This window comes from Pseudoliparis swirei, chromosome 5 (assembly GCF_029220125.1).
Source record: "Pseudoliparis swirei isolate HS2019 ecotype Mariana Trench chromosome 5, NWPU_hadal_v1, whole genome shotgun sequence".
Taxonomy (NCBI): Eukaryota; Metazoa; Chordata; class Actinopteri; order Perciformes; family Liparidae; genus Pseudoliparis; species Pseudoliparis swirei.
The window spans coordinates 11,421,625-11,445,612 of record NC_079392.1 but is presented as its reverse complement, the minus strand read 5'-3'; the positions used below and the strand labels follow the sequence as shown (position 1 = coordinate 11,445,612).

General features: G+C 42.5%; 1 protein-coding gene across 4 annotated transcripts in view; it reads right to left on the bottom strand.

Annotated features, from left to right (window-relative positions):
- Positions 1-22,581, bottom strand: part of fnbp1l (formin binding protein 1-like) — a 39,647-nt gene extending 17,066 nt beyond the window's left edge. For 2 of the 4 annotated variants that reach the window (XM_056414020.1, XM_056414022.1), the window contains exons 1-2: positions 22,471-22,580; positions 308-423 (exon numbers count right to left, since the gene is read on the bottom strand). In XM_056414020.1, the coding sequence (XP_056269995.1) occupies positions 308-423; positions 22,471-22,494 (140 nt within the window). In that variant the 5' untranslated portion in view covers positions 22,495-22,580. Of the gene's footprint in view, positions 1-307; positions 424-22,470 lie in introns of all 4 variants that reach the window. The other 2 variants (XM_056414021.1, XM_056414023.1) reach the window with 2 other exon arrangements.
- Between the last annotated feature and the right edge of the window lie 1,407 nt (positions 22,582-23,988).

The following is a 23,988-nucleotide window of genomic DNA, read 5'->3' as shown; positions in this document are numbered from 1 at the left end:
ATATTGTTAAGTCTCATCCTGGCATTAATCTTTCAAAGTCACTGACTATGAAAAGAGAAAGAGGAATTATTTAAAGAAGGCCTGTTTCAATGCAGCGCTATTCTGTAATTTAATTTGGTCAATTAACTGAATGTACTTAGATGTCTGTGATGTATTATGCAGGGAAATTAAATATCAGTATAGTCGGTATGAAATGACTCGGATTGAGACATCCTGTGTGTGTGTGTGTGTGTGTGTGTGTGTGTGTGTGTGTGTGTGTGTGTGTGTGTGTGTGTGTGTGTGTGTGTGTGTGTGTGTGTGTGTGTACCGTAGCTGCTTGGCGTAGGTTTGCTCGATGTCCAGCCTCTCCTTGACAAACTTTGCGTAGCGCTCAAGAAAGTCGATCCCCCATTGAGTGTGTTTGTCCAGATTATCAAACTGGTCCTGAAGAAGAGAGGAAGAGAGCAAGGATGGAATGATATATGAGAGAGAGAGAGAGAGAGAGAGGGAGAGAGATGTGTCATTGTGATTAATACCTCTGGATTGGCAAAACAATGAAAAACACTTTTTAAAACGTTTACATAAGATTCACATTTGAAAGGATTCAGCAGATACAGAAAATGAATGAATAAAAAGTCAAATGGAAAACCATCTTTCCGACGAGAGGTTAGAATGCATTGTTTCATGACTAAGGAGTCTGTAAGCCTGTTATTATTCAAACAAAGAAAAACTCACATGTCCTCCTGCCAATGACTCAGCAGTAACACACAACACACAACACAAACAACACACACCACACACACAACACACACCACACACACAACACACAGTGTGCCCATCAGAACGGACAATAAACAAACTCCACTTTTCCCATTCAGTAACCTTTTTATTGCAATAAATAAATAGATTTTGAATGAATCATTTGACAATATGTACGTGTATACTTCGGTAGTCCTCTAGGCGATTGAATTTTCCAAAAGTAGAGCTCGTCAATGCGTTGCTCTCTGGCAGTGAAACACTAGTGGTCACATGTCCGAGCGTATTTGGACATGACCAGTGAGAGCGATGCAGACGGTGTCATTTTGCAGATTTTATGGTGTAAATCTAAGTTGGCATTGTGATGCACATATGATATACAAGTAGCTTTTTGGATACTCAAATACAGAAACTCCCCGGTTCAGAGAGCAATGGCGGAGATGAGCACACACACCCTTGCAAATCCTACCTGTGATCCAAGTGCTCTGTGTGCACTCTGTTTGTGTGTCAACACAAACCAAGGCCTGGACAGGGGTCACCGAGGGAAATCGGAGACAGCTGACCTTGTTTGTGAAGTTATCATCTTCAGTTAAACAGGAAGCATGGAGGCGTGTAAGCAGCCATGCTGAGCTTTAGTGTATTAAGAGTGTGTAGAGTAGTTGATTCTGTCCAATTTAATTTGGCAGTCAAATCTTAATTTCCACCGAAATCAAGTGGACATTTTTTGTGCCAAATTTGAAATGTTCGCTCAAGGTGTTTCTGAGATAGCGTTGAGAGTGGAGCGGCCTCCAGCATTATGCAGAACAAGTCACCATCGTTTATATGTTAATTCAGGTAAAAAAAGACAATCACCAGGACCGAAATATCAGTCCGATTGGTAAATGCACAATAATACACAACAGCCCTTCTTCCAACTAGAAAGTGCCTCTTAAGAGCTCAACGACGAGCTGAATGAGTGACGTCAAACACATTTGCAATTCATGTTGATTTCCCGTCTGATATGGTCCTGTGTTTGTGCAGCCGCTGTGCATTGAGGTCCACCCCAAGTGATCCATTGAAGCTTGTCCCTCGGGGGTCTTATTTCCACTGGGATCTGGAGGAGAACATTCATCTTAACAAGAGAACGCCTGCAGTCAAAAACAAGACATCGGACAAAAAAAAATGAATCGGACAAAATAACCACAGAGACCATCAAAAGTACCCCAGCATGTTCAAACAAACAAGTGATGGCGTAAAACATGGAGTAAACAGCACCCACTGGTCTCTGCCAGGCCCAACGCCAGTTTTCATCAGCGGTGTTAGTGGTGCAAACAAAGTGTCTTTAGCTACCAATCTCAAGACTACGTTGTAGTCCAATCACAAAGAGGCAGCCGTCATGCGGCCACGATGTGAAACAGGAACAAAGAACAGCAGGATGTTGCACTGAAACATCTCCGGATGCCTGTTTTCTGTTCTTTCGTTTTACTCTGCCGGCTGCCAGTCTAGTTTTCTCTGCTAAATGCCGACCAGACCGTCACACAACGCTCCGCCCCCTTTAAGCCAGTGTGTCTGTCTCCTCGCCCCTGTGACAAGGTCTATGAATAAGTAATGGAGAATGAGCTCATCCTGTAGTTTGTGGCAGACTGAGCGCAGACCGGCTCACCGGGGAAATGACAACATCTCTGTGCTGCGGGTCTTTCAGCTCGATGGGAGAAGAAAAAGAGGAGGAGGAGGATTTCCGCTCAGCCGACTGCATCTGGGAGTTACAAGCTGGCCTGCACTCAGTAACCCACACTGCTGCTGCAGCACCTGCACCGGAACAGATCCGGTGTCTTCGGAGAGTCCACCGGCGTCTTTTATTCAGTGGCATTCTCGTCTGTCAGATAAGCCTGGCGCCGATATTTATGTAATTCTAGTTTTGGACAAATATTCTTTATGACCTAATGGAGATTGAAACTTGCGTCACTGTGAGTAAAGATGACCTCTGGCTTTGTCCACTGCAGCAACCAAAAAGATTTAAAAAACTACTTAGTTAATCGCTTGGTGCACTTGGCTGTTCATTGACCAGAGCGGATAGACAAATAAGAAGTTCATACAACAAACACTGACAGAGTGAACCGTACCGTTCCTGACAAATAAATAAATAAATAATATTATACGACATATTGATTTATCAAATGAGATGTTTTTCATTGGGTTTATTTCGGCAAGAGAGTGATGCAACTGTCCTGCGTAATACATATCTTGGACTCTGAATAAATAAATACATGTAATGGCTCCATACCACAAACACAATGTCTGAGTTAAGAGCAGCAGCCGAGTATTAGTCATAATTACACTGTACAATGTTTATGCGAGCACACGCCTAATTGGATACATGCCACGATGATTGGTGGATACTCATTTTTGTTTTCCTTCCCTGATACAATCGCCACACAAATGGGTCACAGCTCTACTTCTGCTGCGTTTCTCACCAACAAAGCCCCCGCTCGGCTTTAATGAGCTTCGATCTCAGGGTGGGAGAATAAATTAGTCATAAAGCTTCCAGACGAGGAGAGCCCTGACGCCCCTCGTGTGTAGAGCCCACACATGCCATGTACACCCTGTTAACCAATCAGGAGGCTAGACGGGCGCTCCCCAGCCAATCGGAGCGCACGTGGGCGAAGGCAGGTTAATTAGCATAGCTGCGAGGACAAAAGACTAATTATACACTCTGGCATTCCAGAGCACAAACACACACACAAACACACATGGCAGAGACGAGTGGGAAATGTCAACTTGTCTGAAACGCTGGCATCACTGACAACCCCCGGGCTCCGTCTGAACTGTGTGTGTGTGTATGTGTTTACATTTACTGTGTCTATCTGTGTTCCTCTTCCTGAAAAACAAGCAAGAAAAAAAAGAAGGGCATTCCAGGAATGAGGTGGGGGCCGCGACAGGGGGCCAGAGAGGCATTTTGAAAGGGGAGGTAAGAAAAACAAGAGGAAAGGAGGAAGAAAATTGGACAGGAGACCGAGCTGGCATCCGTGTGTGATAAACATTACTTTTGGTCTACGTCTGCATAACACTTACATTTGATTAAATAACAATCCTAAAGTATCGCAATGTTTAAGGAACCAGATTTGAATAGATCAGAAACGATGTTGTGTTATTTGTCGTGGTATTCGTGGACACTGCCTTGTTACACAGATGCAAAACAGGAATTTCAAACAAATGCAGTTGATGTGCTTTGTTCGGGTTTTGCTGATATTAAACTGAGGTGGGTGATATGAATAAACCGCAATTAATTAAGAAAATGATATAATTACATGATTTTTACATCGTGCAATTATAAATAAATAAAACATTGCACCATTGCCCAAAGTACAAACACTAATTGGGGGGTGGCGGGGGTAATATTGCTGTACATACTGTGTATGTTTTATTTCATTTTCTTTTAACCTCAATATTAATATATTAATTTTTATATTAAACATGTGTGGCAATCATGTACACTGCACGACATAATATATAATAACAACATATATAATAGCATTACAAAGTGTTGGACTGTTGGATCTGCATCTAATTAACTGTGAGTAGAGGCCAAAGCACTCATAGTGTAACACCCGTTCTGTTTCTCCTGTGTTCCGTGTCTCCTATGTCTCCTCTGTGTCTTCTCTGTCTTAATTGTTTAATTCCCTGCACCTGCCCTCAGCCACTCTTGTCTCGTTACTGTCTGATGTCGTACACCTGTGCTCCCCCTATATATTGTGTCAGTCTTTCCCTTGTCTGCTGTCGGATTGTCGTCTCTAGTTCCGTGTCTTTTTCCCGTCGTCCTGTCTGTCGTATCTGATCCTGTCTGCCCTGACCGACGATCCTCTGCCTGCCCCTTTTGAACCTTGTGTTTTTGTAAACTGTTTTGCCTCATTAAAGAGTGCTTTTTGTTATTTATATTGCGTCCAGCCTGTCTCTCTGCGCCTGAGCCTCACCCCGTCACAAAGACCTGACACATAGTTCCTACCTCTGTCTATATTACGGACACAAGTGGCATTTTGAGTACTCGGAATATAAATATATTTAGTGTGCATACTCTCACCGGCACATCATTTGGTTGTCTGAGTGTTGGTTGCATGCCCACGCTTTGCTGTTTCATTGCTGAGGTCATCTGGATTTGAATAGACTTGGATGTAGTTGCTAAAAAGGTTGTTGTGCTGAACATTCTTCCATCTATGGGCAAAACAGACCGGAGCACTGGCCCTCTGTCCACTCGGCCTCCCTCACCGCTCTGCAGGCATTAAGACCTTGACCTGCTTTACAAACTCCGTGCTGAAGTGTGCCGGTACCTGTCAGCTGCTTCAGGAGGTCTTTCTAGCCGACCCCCCCACCATCTGATCCAACTCACCACCGGGTGGTCATCAGTTGACGGCTCTGCTCCTCTCTTCACCCGAGTGTCCGAGACACACGGCCGCAGATCAGATGATACGATTACAAAGTCGATCATTGATCTCCGGCCTCAGGTGTTCTGGTACCAGCTACACTTATGAGCCACCTTATGTTCGTTATGGACAAACCGTGGCGAGCACAGAAGTCCAATAACAGAACACCGCTCGGGTTCAGATGGGCAAGCCGTTCCTCCCAATCACCCCCGCCAGGTTTCTCTGTCATTGCCCACGTGAGCGTGGAGAAAGCCGGATACTCTGAACTGCAGTTTGGCGATCAGCTCGCCCAGGCCCTCTGGCCGACCTACATAGCACCCGACCCCGATCCTTGTCCCTGCGGGTGGTGGGTCCACAGGGGGGCTGGTCCATATTATTTGCCGTTCCGGGCCCCATAGGCAAAGGCCCGGCCACCTGACGCTTGTCAGCGAGCTCCCCTCCTGGGTCTGGCTCCGGGAAGGTGCCCCGGTTTCCCTTGTCCGGGCGAGGTAGCTAAAGTCCGTGGGCCCGCAATCCAGTCACAGATTATTTCATTTATTAAAAACTTTGTTCATAGTCTCACGTTGCTTTGAAAAAAGGCTCCTAAGTTATGACAACTATTCTATAACTTAAATGTTGCCAACTGGCACTCAACATGACCCACCTTTGTAGCAGTGTTGGTAATTTAATTACTTTGGTGTTAAAAGGGCTGTTTACACCGTTTTATTTACACCCTGTAGACACACACACACACACACACACACCGGGCGGTCCACTTGTTTACATCAGTTCAAACGGTTCATTGAAGGTGAATAAATGGGTGTTTCTATTCTCTTATGTAAGAGCTGGAGCTTGTGTTGATCCCAGTGTGTGTATCGTTGCGATGGAGGATTAGCCCAAACACAGTGCTCTGATTCACACCTCGCTAACAGCTGTGCAGATGTTAAAGACAAAATTCAGGTCAAGCTCCGATTTGCTTTTCACCGGGACAAATGCGGAGCTGAGAAACTCGATCGGAACTGAAAGACTTGTATTCCTGCGACCTCTCCGGAAAGACGCTTACGGAATGAGAGCCCTCAGTTTCTCAAGTGGCTGGACGAGTCAAATGCCCAGGAGGCGATCGAAGAGAAAGCCGCGCTCATTGAGTCCACGCAAACACAACTCGGGGGGGATACATTGAGAAAGACCAGCGCCCTCCTCAAGCCCAGAAGGAAAAAGCATTGCAAGTGCTAATAAATACCTTAAACACAGACTTTTCAACACTGAAACCAGATGTTGGCTGAAAATGTCAACAGCGGTCCACTCCATGTTTTCCCTTTTGAGGCTGGACTGAAGCAAAAAGGAACATGCTCGCAACATGTAACATTTAAAGATACTGGTCTGTATCTTTAAAGAGGAAACATTGATGTCACTTTGGCCTAGAGATTTAATGATTTAATTGATTGTTGTGCAACCGCTTAATAGCACAATAACTGAGGTATAGTTATTTATTTATTTGTATTCTTACATTTCAGGCTGTCTTTGGTCTGAATTTAAAATTCCTGAAAACTTAATGTCTTACTGCTTATCGACAATGTACAGACCAAACCATTGACTGAGAAAGAAAACAACATCAGCATTTCCCTTTGACTGACCACCGTTTAAACGAATCGTTTCAACAAAGATATTTCTGGCTGCGGTTCCATGTTCTCTCGCTTATGGGCCATCTTTCAATGGACACAGACAAAACCCATCAGGAGGTCAGTCAAACGTTAACCCAGCCCTGCCACAGGGGAACTCTGTTCCACTAAATAAGCACTACTGAAAGTCATCCAGCAAACATTGCCTAGCGGCATTGCTCTACCCACACACACTTAGGATATAAAACCACGACGTTGGTTCACAGGTCCAGTCGTACGGGCCAAAGAGAGAGAGAGAGAGAGAAAAAGAGAGAAAGGAGAGAGAGAGAGAGAGAGAGAGAGCATGTGCTTGTCATGTGTTGAATATAAACATAGATGACACTCACTCCATCATCTGACGTCCTTTCCCACAATAAACACCTTGTTGCTGCAGCAGAGTCTCTTTCTTTCTTTCACACAAACAGATCTATGAAATGTAAAACAAAATATAAGCCAATGTGCTTTATAATGTTAAAAGAAAGCAATGATTAATAGTTACTATTATTTCTGCTTCAAACCACCCTTTCTCCTTTGAGTCAATAGAATCTTTTGGCTTGTGTTTCGTGCCAGCAGTGAGTAAAGAATAGAGAAATACAGGAAAGTGTGGACATGGTGCGGAAAACTGTGACATTCCCAATGAGGTCTCAGCTTTTCGCTGGACAACCATTTTCCAGAAAACATGCACTTGTTTTGTGTCAATTGTAGACAATTTAAATTCACCGTCCCAAAACATTGTAAACCATTCAAATTAATAAAAGTCATCATTTTCCTTGGTGATTGTCATGTATAGTGGCAATTTGCATAAAGAAACAATTATAAAGATTAGGAAATACATTATTGTATTTTTGTCTAAACAACTGCTCAAGTTTACAAAAATATGAAAGTCATTTTAATTATGTATTATACGCTAATTACAGATATTTTGGGGAAGTTGAACCGGTCATAATGTCGTCTCTAATATCAACAGTTTCTCGACAAAAACTACATTTTACAAGATTACATTTGAACACGTAATGATAGGATGCAAATAAGAAAATATTTACTGCATAGAACTTGAGTACATTATAAATCAAGTTAACGTTAAAGTTAGCGGTTAGCTCCTTGAGGAGCTCCACTGTACTCTGAGCAGCATGCGTGGGGACGAGGTCGGTACAATAAAGGTTTTATTTTGGACTCGTTTCTATCCAGCTGTCGCACTTCCATATCGGTGGAAACTCCTCGGTCAGAGCTTCAATAGTGCCACAAAACATTGGACACCAAGGCAAAAATAGCACTTGTACACGTTTTGCAATTGTCACATATAATATCTTACATGACAGATTAACACAGAATGCATGAAAAATAATTGCCTGTAAAGTGACACTTGTATTGCATAGTTGCTCGGCAGTGAACAACTTCCTCATTGGCCCACCAGTACATCCTCCATCTAATGTGTTTGCAACTGAAAAATAAATAAATGCAAACTAACGTGCACCATCATAAGATTCAAGACGCGATCGAGCATCACATTTGTTCAAATGGAAATGAGTTGAAGGAGAGAGACATTGCGTTGTGTCAGACCCATGAGGCAACATGTACCCACGCTTAAGACAAAGTGGCCTTTAGTCATGGCAATTATGCACGGATAAATAACTGGTTAGGCAATCCTAATCCATAGACACCCGTTCCTAAAACCAAGGGTTTGGGTTTAGGCCATTGCCACTATATTGTATTTACTACCAGGCTGTTGCGCACACACACACACACACACACACACACACACCGCCTGTCTGTGGCTAGCAAGTCAGGTTTCATAGCAACCCGATCCCCTCTATTGTCTTGCTCGGCTTCACAGACACACCTTGATGGACTGGTTAGGCAAGTGAGAAAGAGAGGCAGGGAGACAGACACGTAACAGATAGAAACCAATCTAATCCAGATACGGTCTTTTCCTACCAAGCACAGCCCCTTTTTAACACGGAACCATGTTACCGACACGTGCTTTTGCTCCACGACTGTTTAAACACAGCTGAAATGTGAACTGTTGACACGGTGAAGGTAGGCGTAAACAGTGGCGTCCAGCCCTTTCAGTTCTTCAGAAGAGGTCATAAGTCACGCTGGTTAGGAGGAGCCACTACTTGGTCCGTCTCTCCATTCCCAATAGTCTGCAAACCAACCAATCCATCGACTTAAATGCATTTAGCCAGACAAAGTGAAAATATAATAATCCAGCGAATCAACTCACCTTGATTTGCCAGTCAGTGAAATCTGAGAGCTGCAAGGTCGTCTCAAGTATCACCGTCTTTAAGATGTCAAAGTGTGCTTGTAGCGTGTTGTTTATGGTAGACAAGTGAGCTAAATCTTAAAGTTCGCAGAGTTAAAGGGGAAAGAGTGATTTGCCAACATGTATAACCATCAATAAGCATAATATAAAGAAAATACAAATAGTTAACATAGTTAGAGTCATTGTCTATTCATGTCTAAGTGAAGCAGTGGTGGGAAACAGTGTCAATTCTAGAAATCAGGATTCAGAATTAGCTAGAGCCCAAACAATCAGTCGATTCATTAATTAGTTAATTGAATAAACATTAGTCAACAATTATGATTATCGATCAATATTATACAAATAAATATAAAATTCCATTGTTTCAGCTTCAGTAAGGTATGCTTGTTTTTTATGTCTCTTGTTGTCTTCTTTGACTGTAAATTAAATATCTTTGAAGATAGCAAACTATAATTAATTACATTGAGCTATGGGGAAATATGACTTTTTCCGCTATGTTCTGACATTTTATAGATCAAACAATAAGTTTGGTGAGAAAATATTTGATTCAATTAATTAGTGAAAACATCATTATTGAATAAGTACCCCTTTATTGTTTTTGTTGTATATATAAATGCTGCTAATCCCGTGTTGTAGGTTTGGTTGAAACAGAGCATGTCTTAAACATTAATGGTGGGGAAACACTGAGTAATGACTGCAGTTATGTTAACATAGTTTTTTTAAAAGCTGAATACTTTATTTGTAAATGTCAGAGACTGCTGGTTCCAGCCCGAGTTTGACCCTGCTAATCTCAACCCTGATCTTGCCCTCCGACACTGAAGGTCAACTAACGGATTTCCTCGGTCACTATCTGATCTGAAAAGGGTGAAACAGAGGAAGCCCTGTTCTTTTAACGGGGATTATATTATGTTTCAGGATGACATCAGCGTGATATTGCATGTGCTGGGCTGGTGTGTTTCTATTGAGACGTCTTCTCCTGCATCTATGCGAGGGGTCCACGGTGAGAGCGTGATGTATGCTGTACAGGTTTCACGCCCTGAAGAAAACATGTGATTTGTGATATTGGGCTTTAGAAATACATTTAAATGATTGAATGTTGCTGCTGTTACCACAGTGTTACAAACACAGGTACAGAGGCACAGGCTCTGTACTAACCATCATAATACAAGTCTTAACTGAAACGTAACAATAAAAAGCTTCAATATTCCATAATTTAAAAAAATATTTCCTTATACTGTATTATGGAGGTATAGCTTAAGATGTAAAGGATGACGTCTCGATCTGAGCCTTTGCTTACTGAGAGTTCACAGCAACAGCACCCGGTCCACAGCCATTCTCCCTCTGACTCATACACAAGTAAGACGGCTGTAGCGTCTCATTTCTGACAAGCAACTTCATTCAAATAAAAAAGGCTCTTAAATCAGAACTAATTTGTGGTCAAAAGATGACAATGCTGCCACCGAAATGTTTTCGACATGCCTCTTTGCTACGGCCAGGGACAGATCAGAGCCTCGATGATTCAGAACCCAGACCTAGTTTGTGTTGCAGGAATGGAGCTATGACTGGGTGGCTACAGACAGACAGACAGACCCCCACACACACACACACACACACCCACACACACACACACACACAGTTAATTTCAGCACAATCCGTTGCAGTGGTTGTCCATAGAATTAACCACAGCGTTTCCTCTTTGTGTGCCAAATATGAAAGAGCAGGATGTGATGATCACTGTATCAGTTCAACAATCCATTGAGCTGTGTCATCAGACCATGTGTGCATGCTTGTGTACACACACATACACAGACACACACACACAAATGGCTCATTCATTTTAGAGAAAAAAGCACAGGATCCTTGATTTATCTTACCGCTGACTCAAGTGCATTAATCAAAGCCAGGGTTTGGCATGAGGCTCTCTGTTCCGAGTGTGTGTGTGTGTGTGTGTGTGTACCCTGACACCTCTTCCTCACTATGTCCATGCAGGTTAGTGCGGTTGACTGTAGGCTATGACACTTGGTTTGGGTGCTTACAGCTGGCACTATTTTTAGGCAATGTACATAAGTGTGAGTCCATTCAGCACTGACAAATCGCACAACTATCATTCATGTGGCAAAAATATCCTTTACTTGCATCCTTATTAGGGACTAACCATCTGTATCTCTGGAACGCTATTCATCTGTACACATGACATCTTGTGCTTTGATCCATCCGGGGGGAGAAGGATCCTCCTCTGTTGCTCTCCTGAAGGTTTCTTACCTTTTCTCTGCGTGAGAGGTTTTTTTTCTATTTTTGGGGAGTTTTTCCTGATCTGATATGAGGTTCTGGGACAGGGATGGTGTATGTGTACAGATTGTAAAGCCCTCTGAGGCAATTTTGTAATTTGTGATTATGGGCTATAAAAAATAAACTGAGTTGAACTGCATGAGTTGGGTCAAACTAATTAATTTCAATGGTTATAGACACTGGGTGTACTCAAAACAAATCACACTACTGTATCAGTACACAAGACCCGAGTCAGACTGAGATGTGCTGGTTAAAAAGGAACAGTTTGACATTGGAGGAAACATGCTTATTTCCTTTCTGGCAAAGGGTTAAATCAAACTTCTGTCGACAAAATATGAAGGTCAGTTTGCTCAGCATGAAGACTGGAAAAAAGGGGGAAACGGCCAGATACAAGTTGTGCGTAATAAACAAAAGTAGATATAATGCGTTAATAAGTGAGCTTTAGAGGTCAGGCAGTTTCTGTTATCTTTTAGACTGAGCCAGAAGAGCCGCTTCTGGACTTTTGTGACAGGGGTATCAATTTTCAAACTATTAAATTGGACATTATAATAAATACACTTTAAGATACAGTAGGTTTTCAATAGATGGCAGCTTTAAAAAATACTATATTCCATACACAATTAGTTTTAAATCTGTCTGTATATTAATTTTCATCAAAATTGTCTCTTCCCCCAGGGAAATGGATGGAATATTCCCCACAATGTTCCCTTACAGCCAGCAGGAAATTCCTATCCATTAGCTTGCATTAACTCAAAAACTGCCTACAGTCATTGGAAACATCTTCTCAGATCACCTTTTACCACGGTATAAATAAGCATGCAGATTCACAGAAATTCCTTTTTACTTCCTGCAGGAAGTAGCTGAACATAACCGACCTTATCATGTGACATGCTGACAGAGACTCTTCTGCAGTCGCCGAGCACGATTTTATTTCTTTTAACCGTCGGTGCATGTTTAAAAGCAAAAGAACACCACAAACTGGCCGGCACAGTGTACTGTCGCTGTTAATGTGTATCATGAGTGTTAACCATTAACTCCATATCATATGACGAATGTACAATAGGCAGTCAGCACATTGGTGTAGTACTACTAGCACTGCAGCAGTCATCAGCTGAACTACTGATGCCACATTTCCACTGCATGGTACGGTACGGCTCTACTCGACGCGGTCTTTTTTCAGCAAATGTTGTGTATGGAACGTGGGAGGAATGGGCCGTCTTCAAATTCTCCTACTGACCACATTGCATTAAGAAAAGAAAAAAAAGATATCCAAAACTATTGTCCCAAAATACGATAGTGGCATTTACACAAGGGCATGCCGAGATCAATAGATCAGCTCAAATCAACAGGCAGTAACTGCCCTCTGACAGTCTTGCCACCACTGGGCTGATTGTGTTCTCTTGGATGCCGAGTTTGGGTTTCTTAAAGTTACCCTTTAGTCCCAACTTGTTAGTCCACCGTTTACAAATCACTTTGTTCACGTCCTCTGGCTCTCCTTTTCCATTTGGTTTCAAACCTCACCATTCTCCAAATAACTGCATTTGCGTTACTTTTGCTAACGAGAGCAGTGAGCATTTAGCCATTCAAACAATAAAATGTTAACTGTGTTCAAAAATCCTGTATCCTCTCCCTCAAGCGCCGGAATTAACTGGGCCGTCTAGCAGTGACCGGACAGCACCACATAGCTAGCATGGTGTTACTTTTCAAATCAAATCAAATATACCAATATGTGAGACCAAATACCTTGATATTAATATAAGGAAAACATCCTATTGGTGTTTTCACAAAATATTAACACAATGAGATTTTTTCAATAAATAATCATCAGCAATGTGGGTATAATGACTAAGTGGGTAATGAAACAGTCTGGTTAGACAAACTAGGAAAAGACAATAATGGTGCCATATTATCATATCCAAATTCTAAGAAGATATAGTATATTGATGTAATATAAATATTTGCCAGCCCTACACTGCCAGGGAACCATCTGCAGTTGGGGGGAAAAAAAATAGTTTGGGTCAGGACTGCCTGGGACCGGGTTAGAAGGGCCATGTTTTCTCTGGGGGTCACTGCTCCATCCAAGGGGGGGGGGGGGGGGGTAATGACAAATACTGTACTTAACTAGCATTGATGTCAGTTACTGCTGCTTCAACAGCTCTGAAGCGGTCTTCCCATCCCACAGTATATTAATGTGTTTTAAGTTGAATCTTTTAAGCATTGGAGGCAAACCAACTCTCAGGACCGTGAAGAAGGATAACAAATCATTTACGCATCCATCTCCATTTTTCTTTTTTTTCTCCTTTGGGTTTCTGATGAACCAACCAACTGTCGGCATGCTGCTCAGCGTGGCATCATCCTTTCTTCTACACTTTGACTACCTGACATATTATGGCCGGGGTACTCGTGGAAACCAGGGGGTACAATGTGTACTTCATGGACAGGTCACCTAGGGAACCAGAGACATTCCACACGAAGCAGCTAATCTGTCTCTGTGTGTGTGTGTGTGTGTGTGTGTGTGTGTGTGTGTGTGTGTGTGTGTGTGTGTGTGTGTGTGTGTGTGTGTGTGTGTGTGTGTGTGTGTGAGCTGAACAGCTTTATTGGGCTCTGAAACTTCATTGGCCAAATAAACAGCCTGGGAACCCTCTTCTGGAGCGAGAATTAACAATGTTTCCTCGTCTGCATACTCTGGCTTCATGTCAGACCGGGAGGGAGACGGAGTGGAGAAGGGGCGGGGCCGTCCTAGTTACGCTTATCCCATGTACATACATCATTTCGCACATGACGGTATGGTATGTGCCTTGTGGGGAATTACTGCCAAAAGCCAGCGTTTCCCAGACTTGACTTCAGCCACAACAGCAGAAACATCGCAAATAGAATCTGCTGGCTGATAAGGCCACATCGTAAAGTAAACTGCTTTTGTACACAATGCCAACCGCTACGTCAGCACATAGGGGCTGGAGTGGAGACCGACAAGAACCTTTGAGATGGTTCCTGGAAGTCCATATAGCCAAAAGACAAGATCTTTAAGAATTCTAGTTTTCGTTCGTATGGTTTTGCTAAAGAAGGGAATTCAATGTAAACCTGAGCAAGCACAGAAAACTAACTGAAACAAATGTTGGATAGACTTTAAATGTAGAAGCAATCATTTTGATCATTGCATCGTCGTCATCTATGTTTTAGAAAGTGTCACGAATTCCCCACCTTCCTAGTTAAATTCATCCTGCTTACATGTTTAATTAACTCTCCTGTCATTCCAGATCCTGTCATCCTCACCTGATTGTCCCTCATTCCCTTCACCTGGTCCTCACGCCCTTCTCACCTGCAGCCCATCCCCTCATTAGTCCCTCATTACCTTCACCTGGTCCTCACGCCCTTCTCACCTGCAGCCCATCCCCTCATTAGTCCCTCATTCCCTTCACCTGGTCCTCACGCCCTTCTCACCTGCAGCCCATCCCCTCATTAGTCCCTCATTCCTTCACCTGGTCCTCAGGCCCTTCTCACCTGCAGCCCATCCCCTCATTAGTCCCTCATTCCCTTCACCTGGTCCTCACGCCCTTCTCACCTGCAGCCCATCCCCTCATTAGTCCCTCACTATTTAGCTCCCTCACTTCCACTTGTCCTCTGCCAGATTGTCTTGTGTGTCACTGCCAAACTCTCCAGCGAATTCCTAGTACTAGTTCTGATCTGCCTGTTCACCCGACTTGAGATTTGTGCCTGCCCCTTTTGGATTTGTTGCCCTGTTTGACTGACCACCCGGTTTTGACCCTGCCTGAAAGATTAAGTAAATAGCCTCCTACTGCATTCCTGTGTTTGTCGTGCTTTTGGATTCCAGTACCTGTAACCATTACAGAAAGGCCATACGTGAGCTGGTCCCAGCTACCATGAGGATGGCCTACTTTGACCAAAAGACCAGATGGTAAATTAATAAAAGATGCAGACAAAATAGAAAGGTCCACACAAAAATAGTAAGTGAACAGTGAGTTAGAATCATGTCTTTAAAAGGACCATTTCCATTTTCCAATATCAATAAAAAACTTTAACCATGATTAAAGAGGATTTCTACATGGTTCATTTCGAGGATACTTAATGTTTTTGCTAAGAATTTGATTTGACAAGAAAACGTCACCACTCTCGCTATGGTCAGAACATGTTTAGCCAGATGATAGGGTTAGAGTTAAGATAGTGGGAAGAAATAATCATCATCTAGCCATTTAATTGGGCTAAAACATAAGGTTTTCATAAACTTACCTACATTATCTTTATATATATATATCATTCTTGCCACCATGGTATCCCATTTAACCCATAACCTGGGAGAAAAGAAACCTTTTCAAAACAGCAGCTCTACCTCACAGACCCTTAAGTCTATTTAAGGGTCTGTGAAATAAACCTCTTTTAAAACACTTCTTCCATCATGTCCTGTGGGGGATCCGTAGATAAAGGTTTCTGTGCTGGAGGATTCTGCCCGACCCCAAAGGAGAAGAGGAGGGGGTTGGTGAGGAGGAGAAGGATGAAGAGTGTCGGTGTAAGGATGGAAAGGAGGGGTGAGGCGCGGTTAAATACAAAGTGGGATAAGGAAAAGTTAATGGTTTATTGTCAAATGGCAAACACACACCCGCCCGTCGTTATTCACTTGAAAGCACACACACGCAAAAAGGTGCTGGTTTCATTCATGCTTTAGTTATTCACCGTGCACTAACATTGGTAGCCAAGGAAAGTAATGTTGCTGTAGAGGCCAAGAGCCAGATCACTCAACATGGAACTGAAGGGACAATCAGAGGGCACCATGCTTTTGGTGTGAACGCAGCATTAGTCTACTTCTGAAGTGTTGCCCTGGGGTGAATTTGTTTGTATGCTAATTATTGGCTGAACCTAATTTGCTAAATGTGTGCATCGGTAGATTAAATAACTGTTTCGGGGAAACTGCAAAAGCCCTGGCTCCGTTCACATGTATGGTGTTCCTTTGTGGATATTACAAAACATGTGTGACTGATAGCGTTGCTGTTGGGCTTTAAAAGCAGTGCACGTGGCTTAGTTCTGGTTTTGGGCTGGTTGTGTCACACAGACCTGGCCACCCTGAGCAGATAGCATCAGTGCAGCTGATGTGTTTAGTACACAGCAGGACTAAAAAGACTGCAGGCGGACATCTCGCTGGACAAAGTATTGCAGATTCTGCGACGGGGTCCAGAGCCGCGACCAGAAACGTTGGTCTCGCTGCGGTTTTAATCAATCGGTGAGAAGAATCCTCATTTATAAGGCATGTTAAACTACTGGGGTGGTGTACAGTTATTCTAAGTCGTAATGCAAATATAGCTTATTAATTTCATTTTTATCAGCCCTGAATGTGAAAAATGCCATCAAAGATTCCTAATGATAGAGATTCCGTCGATGGATATTTTGTGATCTCGAAAATTCTTGTGGGAAATCTACTGGTGGTTGATGTCAAACATTTTAATTTCTGCGGCTAATCAAGTGAATTAAATACTTGAAATATATATAATATTGATGAAACAAACTGAAAATACAATATTGCCAGCCGAGGTTCTGCTCATTGACTTGCAAAATTAGACACGATAAAATACCGGTAATATTATTAAAGGATATAGATAGCATAGTATAAAGAGCATGGCAATAATCAATAATGGTGACTGCCCAACAATCAACCCCAACATTATTTAAAATATCTTTCAATCTACCGGGTGTCACAGTTAGTAAACAGGGCTAACAAAAGGGAATGCCATCAGTATAAAGTCATTATTACATGTAACACACACAGACCTTAGAGAGGCTAAGTGTAATGACTGGGTTGGAAATGTAGGGAACGTTCTCCAGAAAAATTCCCCCCCGTCTTCCAATTTTCCACGCGTCCTAAAGCCTGCATTTCTATCCGCTGGCTAATAAAGTAGCTGACTAATAAACAGTCGACAGACAGACCGAGTGACTCCTGGAAGACAGCACACGGTGAGCGGAGCTGCAACTATGACCAAAGTCCTGCATCTAAACGGTTCGTGAATCTGAGACGTCTGGAACCATTTTCTGTCTCTCGTGATTCAGTTTTTACTTCCTGGAAAAAAATGAGGATTAATGTGGACGATGCAACAAAAGTTAAAGATGAGAAACAATATATATGTGATCCTTACGACTGGGATAAGGAAACCCAATGACACAAACGTGTATGCAACACATATCTCAAGTCTTCTTGGATATATCAAGTCAAATATCCATGAATATACCAGACTTCACTCACTACCTTTCTCTTGACTCAAATGAAAGGAAAAAAGTAACCCTGTAGGGACAAAACTGAGGCCACATACTAATCCTAGAGTTTAAAACACCAACAATAAACCCTGATAGGGCCAAAGGTCACCAAGCCAGGTCATGTAACAAGTGTGGACAGAAAACGGGTTCATCCAGGGTCACTGCATTGGTCCGATGTGATGCTGTGTGAATCTGAGAAGAGCTTGAGCACCAAACAGCTGGCCGGGTGGATACAGCTGTGACTGCATGCAGAGGGGAGCAATGGAAGGATGGGAGGCCGGAAGAGAGGGAGGGGGAGCGGAGGAGCAGTGGGGACCGACTCTGACGAGGAAGAGGGCAGCTGTGTCCGTGGGTGTGTGTGAGCATCACGTCCCACAGAATGAAATAATGGAATTCATGAGAGTATTCGTAATAATTCATTTCTCAATCATTATTTCTGATTGCATTTTTGAGAATGCATCTCACCATTACATAGGACAAAATAAAGTAGATTTGCGACAACGCCTTGGCAAAAGAAAATCGTAGATCGATGACAATTCTCAGTAATGGTGTCATTTCTAAGCTCTATACTGTCCTACTACTTCCCTCCTCTTCTCATTGAAGTCTTGTTTGAAGTTGAGTTACCAAACTTTATTCACTACTAAGTTTGATCAATGTATATTTGTTCCCCAAATAACAGCATCGACACAGCCGACATGAGGGTGCAGGAGATGTCAATCACGTAAAAGTCTGTCCGTGCCACATAATGCTGGAGAGAGGTCTACGTTCAGACAGCCATTGTGTGACCTCCGTTGAGGAATGCTAATCAGGTGTCATGTGGAATGTTTCTCCGGCGGGATCAGTCATATTTTACGTCCGTCAACTGTACTTGTCTCTCAGTGCTCGGTCCGTCACTAAGTCACTTCCTTCACGTATCAAAATATCTCCCTTCTCTCCCATCATTAAACACCTCCCTCCATTCCTCTTTGTGGGCTTCCTTCTCCTCCGCTCTCTCACGCTTCCTTCCTCCCGCTTCACCCTCATCTTCCTCCAATTTTGTTCATTAAGAGAGACATCCACCCTCACACGTGGGACATATCCAAAGTACCATGCGCTTCAGCAATCATTCTCATTTCAGAACTGGAAAAAATGTCTTCTTAATCCCACCTACTTCTTATATCATCTGATCAAAACTAGTTTATGGTCAGATCATTGGGCAAAGACTGAATAACCACCGGAAGAAGACGCCTTCCGCCCTGTGAACCAAAACCAGTAACACCACCAACTGGCAAGACGTCAACAGCATCGACCAGGAGTTAGTGGGGAGCCGTAAAGCATTTTAGGAGGCTTCAGATCCAACGCAATACCGTCAAGATGCACCAAAACTGAAGAATCAATTAACGGTCAGGTATTTCAAACGTTGGAACTTATTTGTTTGACTAAGCTCAAATTTACATTTTGTACAGTCTTGTTTAGTTTCCCAAACTGTCCGAAAATCTGAAAACTAAGAAAAAAAACAATTCTCACATCTGAGAATCTTAAATATCAAAGAATGTTTGAGATTTTTTATTGATAAATTACTTAAACTAATAATAGATTACTCTCATTTTCAACAGTTAGTTTTCAACTAATCAACTAATCATTTAGCGGAAGAACAAGGATTGATTGCCAGCCCACTACCGACCTCAGGAAACGTAATTGAACACAGAACACACAGGCAGATCAATTTGATATTTGAGTGTTCCATTTTTAAATCGCCAAAAAGGACACATGAGCAAATATACCTTGAAAATTAAATATTGCCTCATCCAAATTTGAGACGTTCGTGCAAGACAACACAATGTGAAAGTCGAGATGCTAACCTACGGATCAGTAAGACCGTGATATACTCTATGCTACGATCTGTAAATATCACAAACAGGAGCGGGGATATCGAACACCCTTGTCTGAATCCGATGGCCACCTGATGCCAAGAATGCAAACAATCACCTTGCTTCCAAGTGTCAAATGATTCCCACATAACCCCGGTACCCCACTCTCCAAATAACACCTCCCACACGACGCGTGAGGGAACACCGAAAGAAGGCTTTACAAAATCCCCACAACACATGAAGGGAAGAAAAGCAAACATTTGTGACCCCTTAAGCTCCAAGAGCGTTAAAAAAAAAAACTGCTCACTGCTCTGAATCTGAGTTTCCACAATTGGTCTAAAGTCCCCTCTGTATTTAACAGCTGACAGACTTCAAAGTAAAAGCAAGAGTCTAGCGAGCCGTTTAGAGCCCGTCCTCTTTCCTCCACCTCGCAACCCTTTATCCCCGACCCTCGTCTTTCAGTTTGGACGACCAGTAGAGACGACTGCCCGTCAGCCTCTTGGGCTTCAGTCAGACATGGCTGCTCCAATCTGCTGGCCTCCGGCTCACCTCAACCAAGACAGACCGAAGCACAGCGTGGCAGCATCCTACACACACACACACACACACACACACAAACACAATTCAGACCAACACTTCCTACTTTACGCGTGTGTGTGTGTGTGTGTCTCGGTGGGCAGGAAGCCAGCGCATTAATAGGATGTTCCTCGCTGGCTTTCTGATGTCTCACAAGACCTGGATTAGAAGCAAAAGGCAGAGAGATGGCAAAAGGCATGAAGCTTCAATGGATATACTAAAGCTGCCTTGAGAGTTTGGTGTTCAATTTAAAGAAAAACAACCCAAAGCCATTGTTCTAGATTCTCATATTAGTTAATTAAATATCGTTTTGTTGGCCGACAACTGTAATCTCTGCTTTTGGACAGCCAATAATGTCACATGTGATGTCAGACAGCCAGAAACCTCATATTTTAGAAGTCAAACAGTCAAATATGGACAATGTCTGACATTAGATAGTCATCTGTCAAACACAACAACCAATCATCAGTTTTACATCACATTTTACGGACAATAATCCGTAATCTCACATCAAGCACCAATCATGTGTAATCTGACAAAAGACAGCCAACATATTAATCTCATCAATGGATTGAGGGGATTATGACGGCCCATCAGCAAGCACCCCCAGTCAGCGCACCATCGTGTGCTTTGCTATAGCATTGGTGAAAAGCAGGTTTCAGAGATGAAGACGAAGACTTTAAAAGTTACATACTTTTACTCAAAGTAATCTTTTGATTCATTTCATTGGGATTTCTGGAGGTGGATTTTCTATATAAATTTAGGACAGTCTTTTATTTGAATTGTATTCTTATTTACCATTTATAACAATTTAAACTTTTTGGGACATTTTCTTCTAATCTTGAATTTTCTCTCCCAATTTAAGAAACATCTCATACAGTGATGGTTCTTTAAAAATAATCAACGTAATCATATGGCTGAATTTACATCAATGCCAACTCCATGAACATTTTTGTTGTGAAAGCCATCTTTTTTCCATTTTTGGGAAATTGGAACGACGGTACCGATTGATCATGGAAGAAAATTTTAAAAAACGGTGTTGCAGCCCTACAAGGACCAGTTATAGTTTTCTTGGAATGACCATTCTTCTATCTTACATGTTCATGCCACTGAATCAATTGGTAGCAACATCCAGAAACATAAACCTTTTTCTGATTAATAAACAGTCTGTACAGTCTTAAAACCCTTGTTCACAACCAGTCTCTCCATCCATATTTCTGGGAACATAAAACTGACACAGCTGAATAGGATATATCCTCTCAATTATTGGTACTAAAATGCCCAAAGGTAAAAAAAGATGCATCCTGAATGGATAACATGAATACATTCATGAGAAATCAAATGAGCTCAATATTTCCCGATCCTTTTTAAACAAGTATTTTGGTGGTGTTAAGCAATAAAAAAAGAATTAGCTGATATTAAAACTGCAGATATAACCAGTGAGGTCAGCTGAAGGAGTATCATCACAAGGAGGGGGAGGGAGGAGCAAGCGAGAGAGGATGCTGCTGGTTGCCTCTATGGTTACAGAAGCTTGTGATGGCCAACACCCCATACAATACAGGATGTCAGCTATGAGCTAGTTTAAACAAATATTCAAAAAAAATCATGAACTCCATGTTCAACATAGAATTGATCCACATCGTAATATTTCATTTAAGACAAGGAAGTGAGGTCTAATGACACGTTCTCCCGCACTGATATCTGCTGTAGCCCACTTGACAAAGAGCAGCAGATATATACTGTATGTATACACTGACTGACTCCTGTGTTCCTTCTAATCGGATAGAAGTTGGGACGAAAGATTGGGTGAGTGGCCACAAAGAGACATGCTGTGTCAGTCAGTAAGTCAGTGAAACCCCCGGCTCTCAAGTCTCTCCCACCATGCGTTCTCCCCCCGGATCCTCCACCCCGCTACCGGGGGTCCCTGCCAGGCTTCTCTTTCAAAAAACAGGGTGTGACACTCCAAAAAACCAAAAAAAATCAAACACAACTTTGCAACTTGCAAGTCCAACGAAAAAATTTTTAAATTCAGAAGCTCAGGTGTTTTTTAAGTTGATAAGTAACCGGGCCGTAAACCCTAACACACCCACCCCCCTCCTCCCCCCCACGTCCCCTCTGCCGTGCCCGTCTGCCTCTCCCATTGTTCCGCCGCTGTCACCGCCGTTAAGGTGCACCGCGGATTAGCTTCGGCTTTCTAGCCTCGCCGGCTAACAGCGCAGGCGGCCAGCTAGCGTTCACGTTAGCCGCTCGCCTTTTCACACAAAGCTAAACAAGGTGACACGGCACCTTTTCCTTTGCTCGCTTCCCCCCAACAGTCGGTGTGTGTGTGTGTGTGTGTGTGTGTGTGTGTGTGTGTGTGTGTGTGTGTGTGTGTGTGTGTGTGTGTGCGTGTTGACCGGGCGGGACAAGGCGTAAACAAGTCTCGCGGTTGGTCAGCAAACAGAGTTTAGAGACGGTGAACATACCCAGAGCTCCGTTCCCCAACTCATCGCGGATTCCCCCTTGACTTCTCCCGTATTGGACGCAGATTTCCCCGCTCAGACGCTCCCCAAGCTGCCGCTGGTACTCCGGTCCTTCTGACTGACTATCTGCCGACACACACACGCACGCACACACTCCTCCTCCTTCGCCTGCTCTCTATCCGCCTGAATCAGCAGGGCCGCCCAAAACCTGGGGCCCTATGGTTTACTGGTCAGGCCAGCCAAGTGTTTAAGATCTGAGAAAGATGATCAGATACCAACATATAAGAAAACAAATATCAAGGAACTGCAGTATCCATCATATCATATAACTAAATCACATTCAGACAATACATTTGATGTGATTTGATTTATTATTGATCAAAGTAGGCCTAGTAATTATTCAGTAATAACATCAATGTAAATCAAACCAATTAAATGACTTTTAATGATTTTCTTTATTTTCATCAGGTTTAATCAATTTGATTTTACTCATATTTTATATTATGTTGTCACTGTGATTTCGATATGACCACTTTCAAGGCAATTTAAAATTGACCTTTTTGAAGTGATATAGTATAAACATCATTCAGATTAAGTATTGATGATATTAGAGAAAAATCAGGGGCAAAGTCTAGCTACCCAGTTATAATTATTACATATTGTGATCCATGAATTGAGATAGATATTTGAGATTGATACTATAAGGAGATAGAGCTACTTGATATTTGAAATTAAACAGTGCAAAGGATAAAGAAACAATGTGTTTTAATAACTTTAAAGAACAGCTTGTCTGTGGTCTGTGGTATCTTTACAATAGTTAAAATCCATTAACTAAGGACTTGCGCTCTCTGCCTTTCATACATTATTCAAGATGCATTACTTTTCATCATTCAAATATTTATAAATTCAATAGATTTGATCAGTTGTGTCAATTAATTATTTGATCATTGGCGTTTCACCTCTGAGAATAACCAGAAGTGGACACAATGTCTACACTTACTTTAGGTCAGAAGAGAGTTTCCTATATCCTTCTAATGCAAATAGATTTATGTAAACATGTCTTTATTAAAATCAAATTACCCCCATGAAAAAAAACGTGATTGCATCAATGATAGGAAGGAAAATCATTTGAGAAAATCTGCTTTATTTCAGGTATAAGAATTAACATTCATGAAGAGACTCTCTTGGTAATATTACTGCCATGCCTGCAGCACATTATATCACTGGGATGTGGGGCAACCTTGTTTTCTTGTTGTAAATGTTTAAAATCTGACAATAATTGATCTTTAGAACTCAGTAATTGGTGAATGAACAGTTCTCTCTAGTGGCCAAGATACATCATTACAGCTACAGTCATAGTACCTGGTTTACACCGAGGCCACATTCAGTGCATCGACTGCAATACTTTGAAGTCTTTGTGTGTGGCTTCACGTCTCATAGGGGCCATTGGACCTGGGTCGGCCTCCCATGGCCCTGTTGATGCCCCCCCGCCTACCTCCTTCTGTTTCATGGATTGCGGAG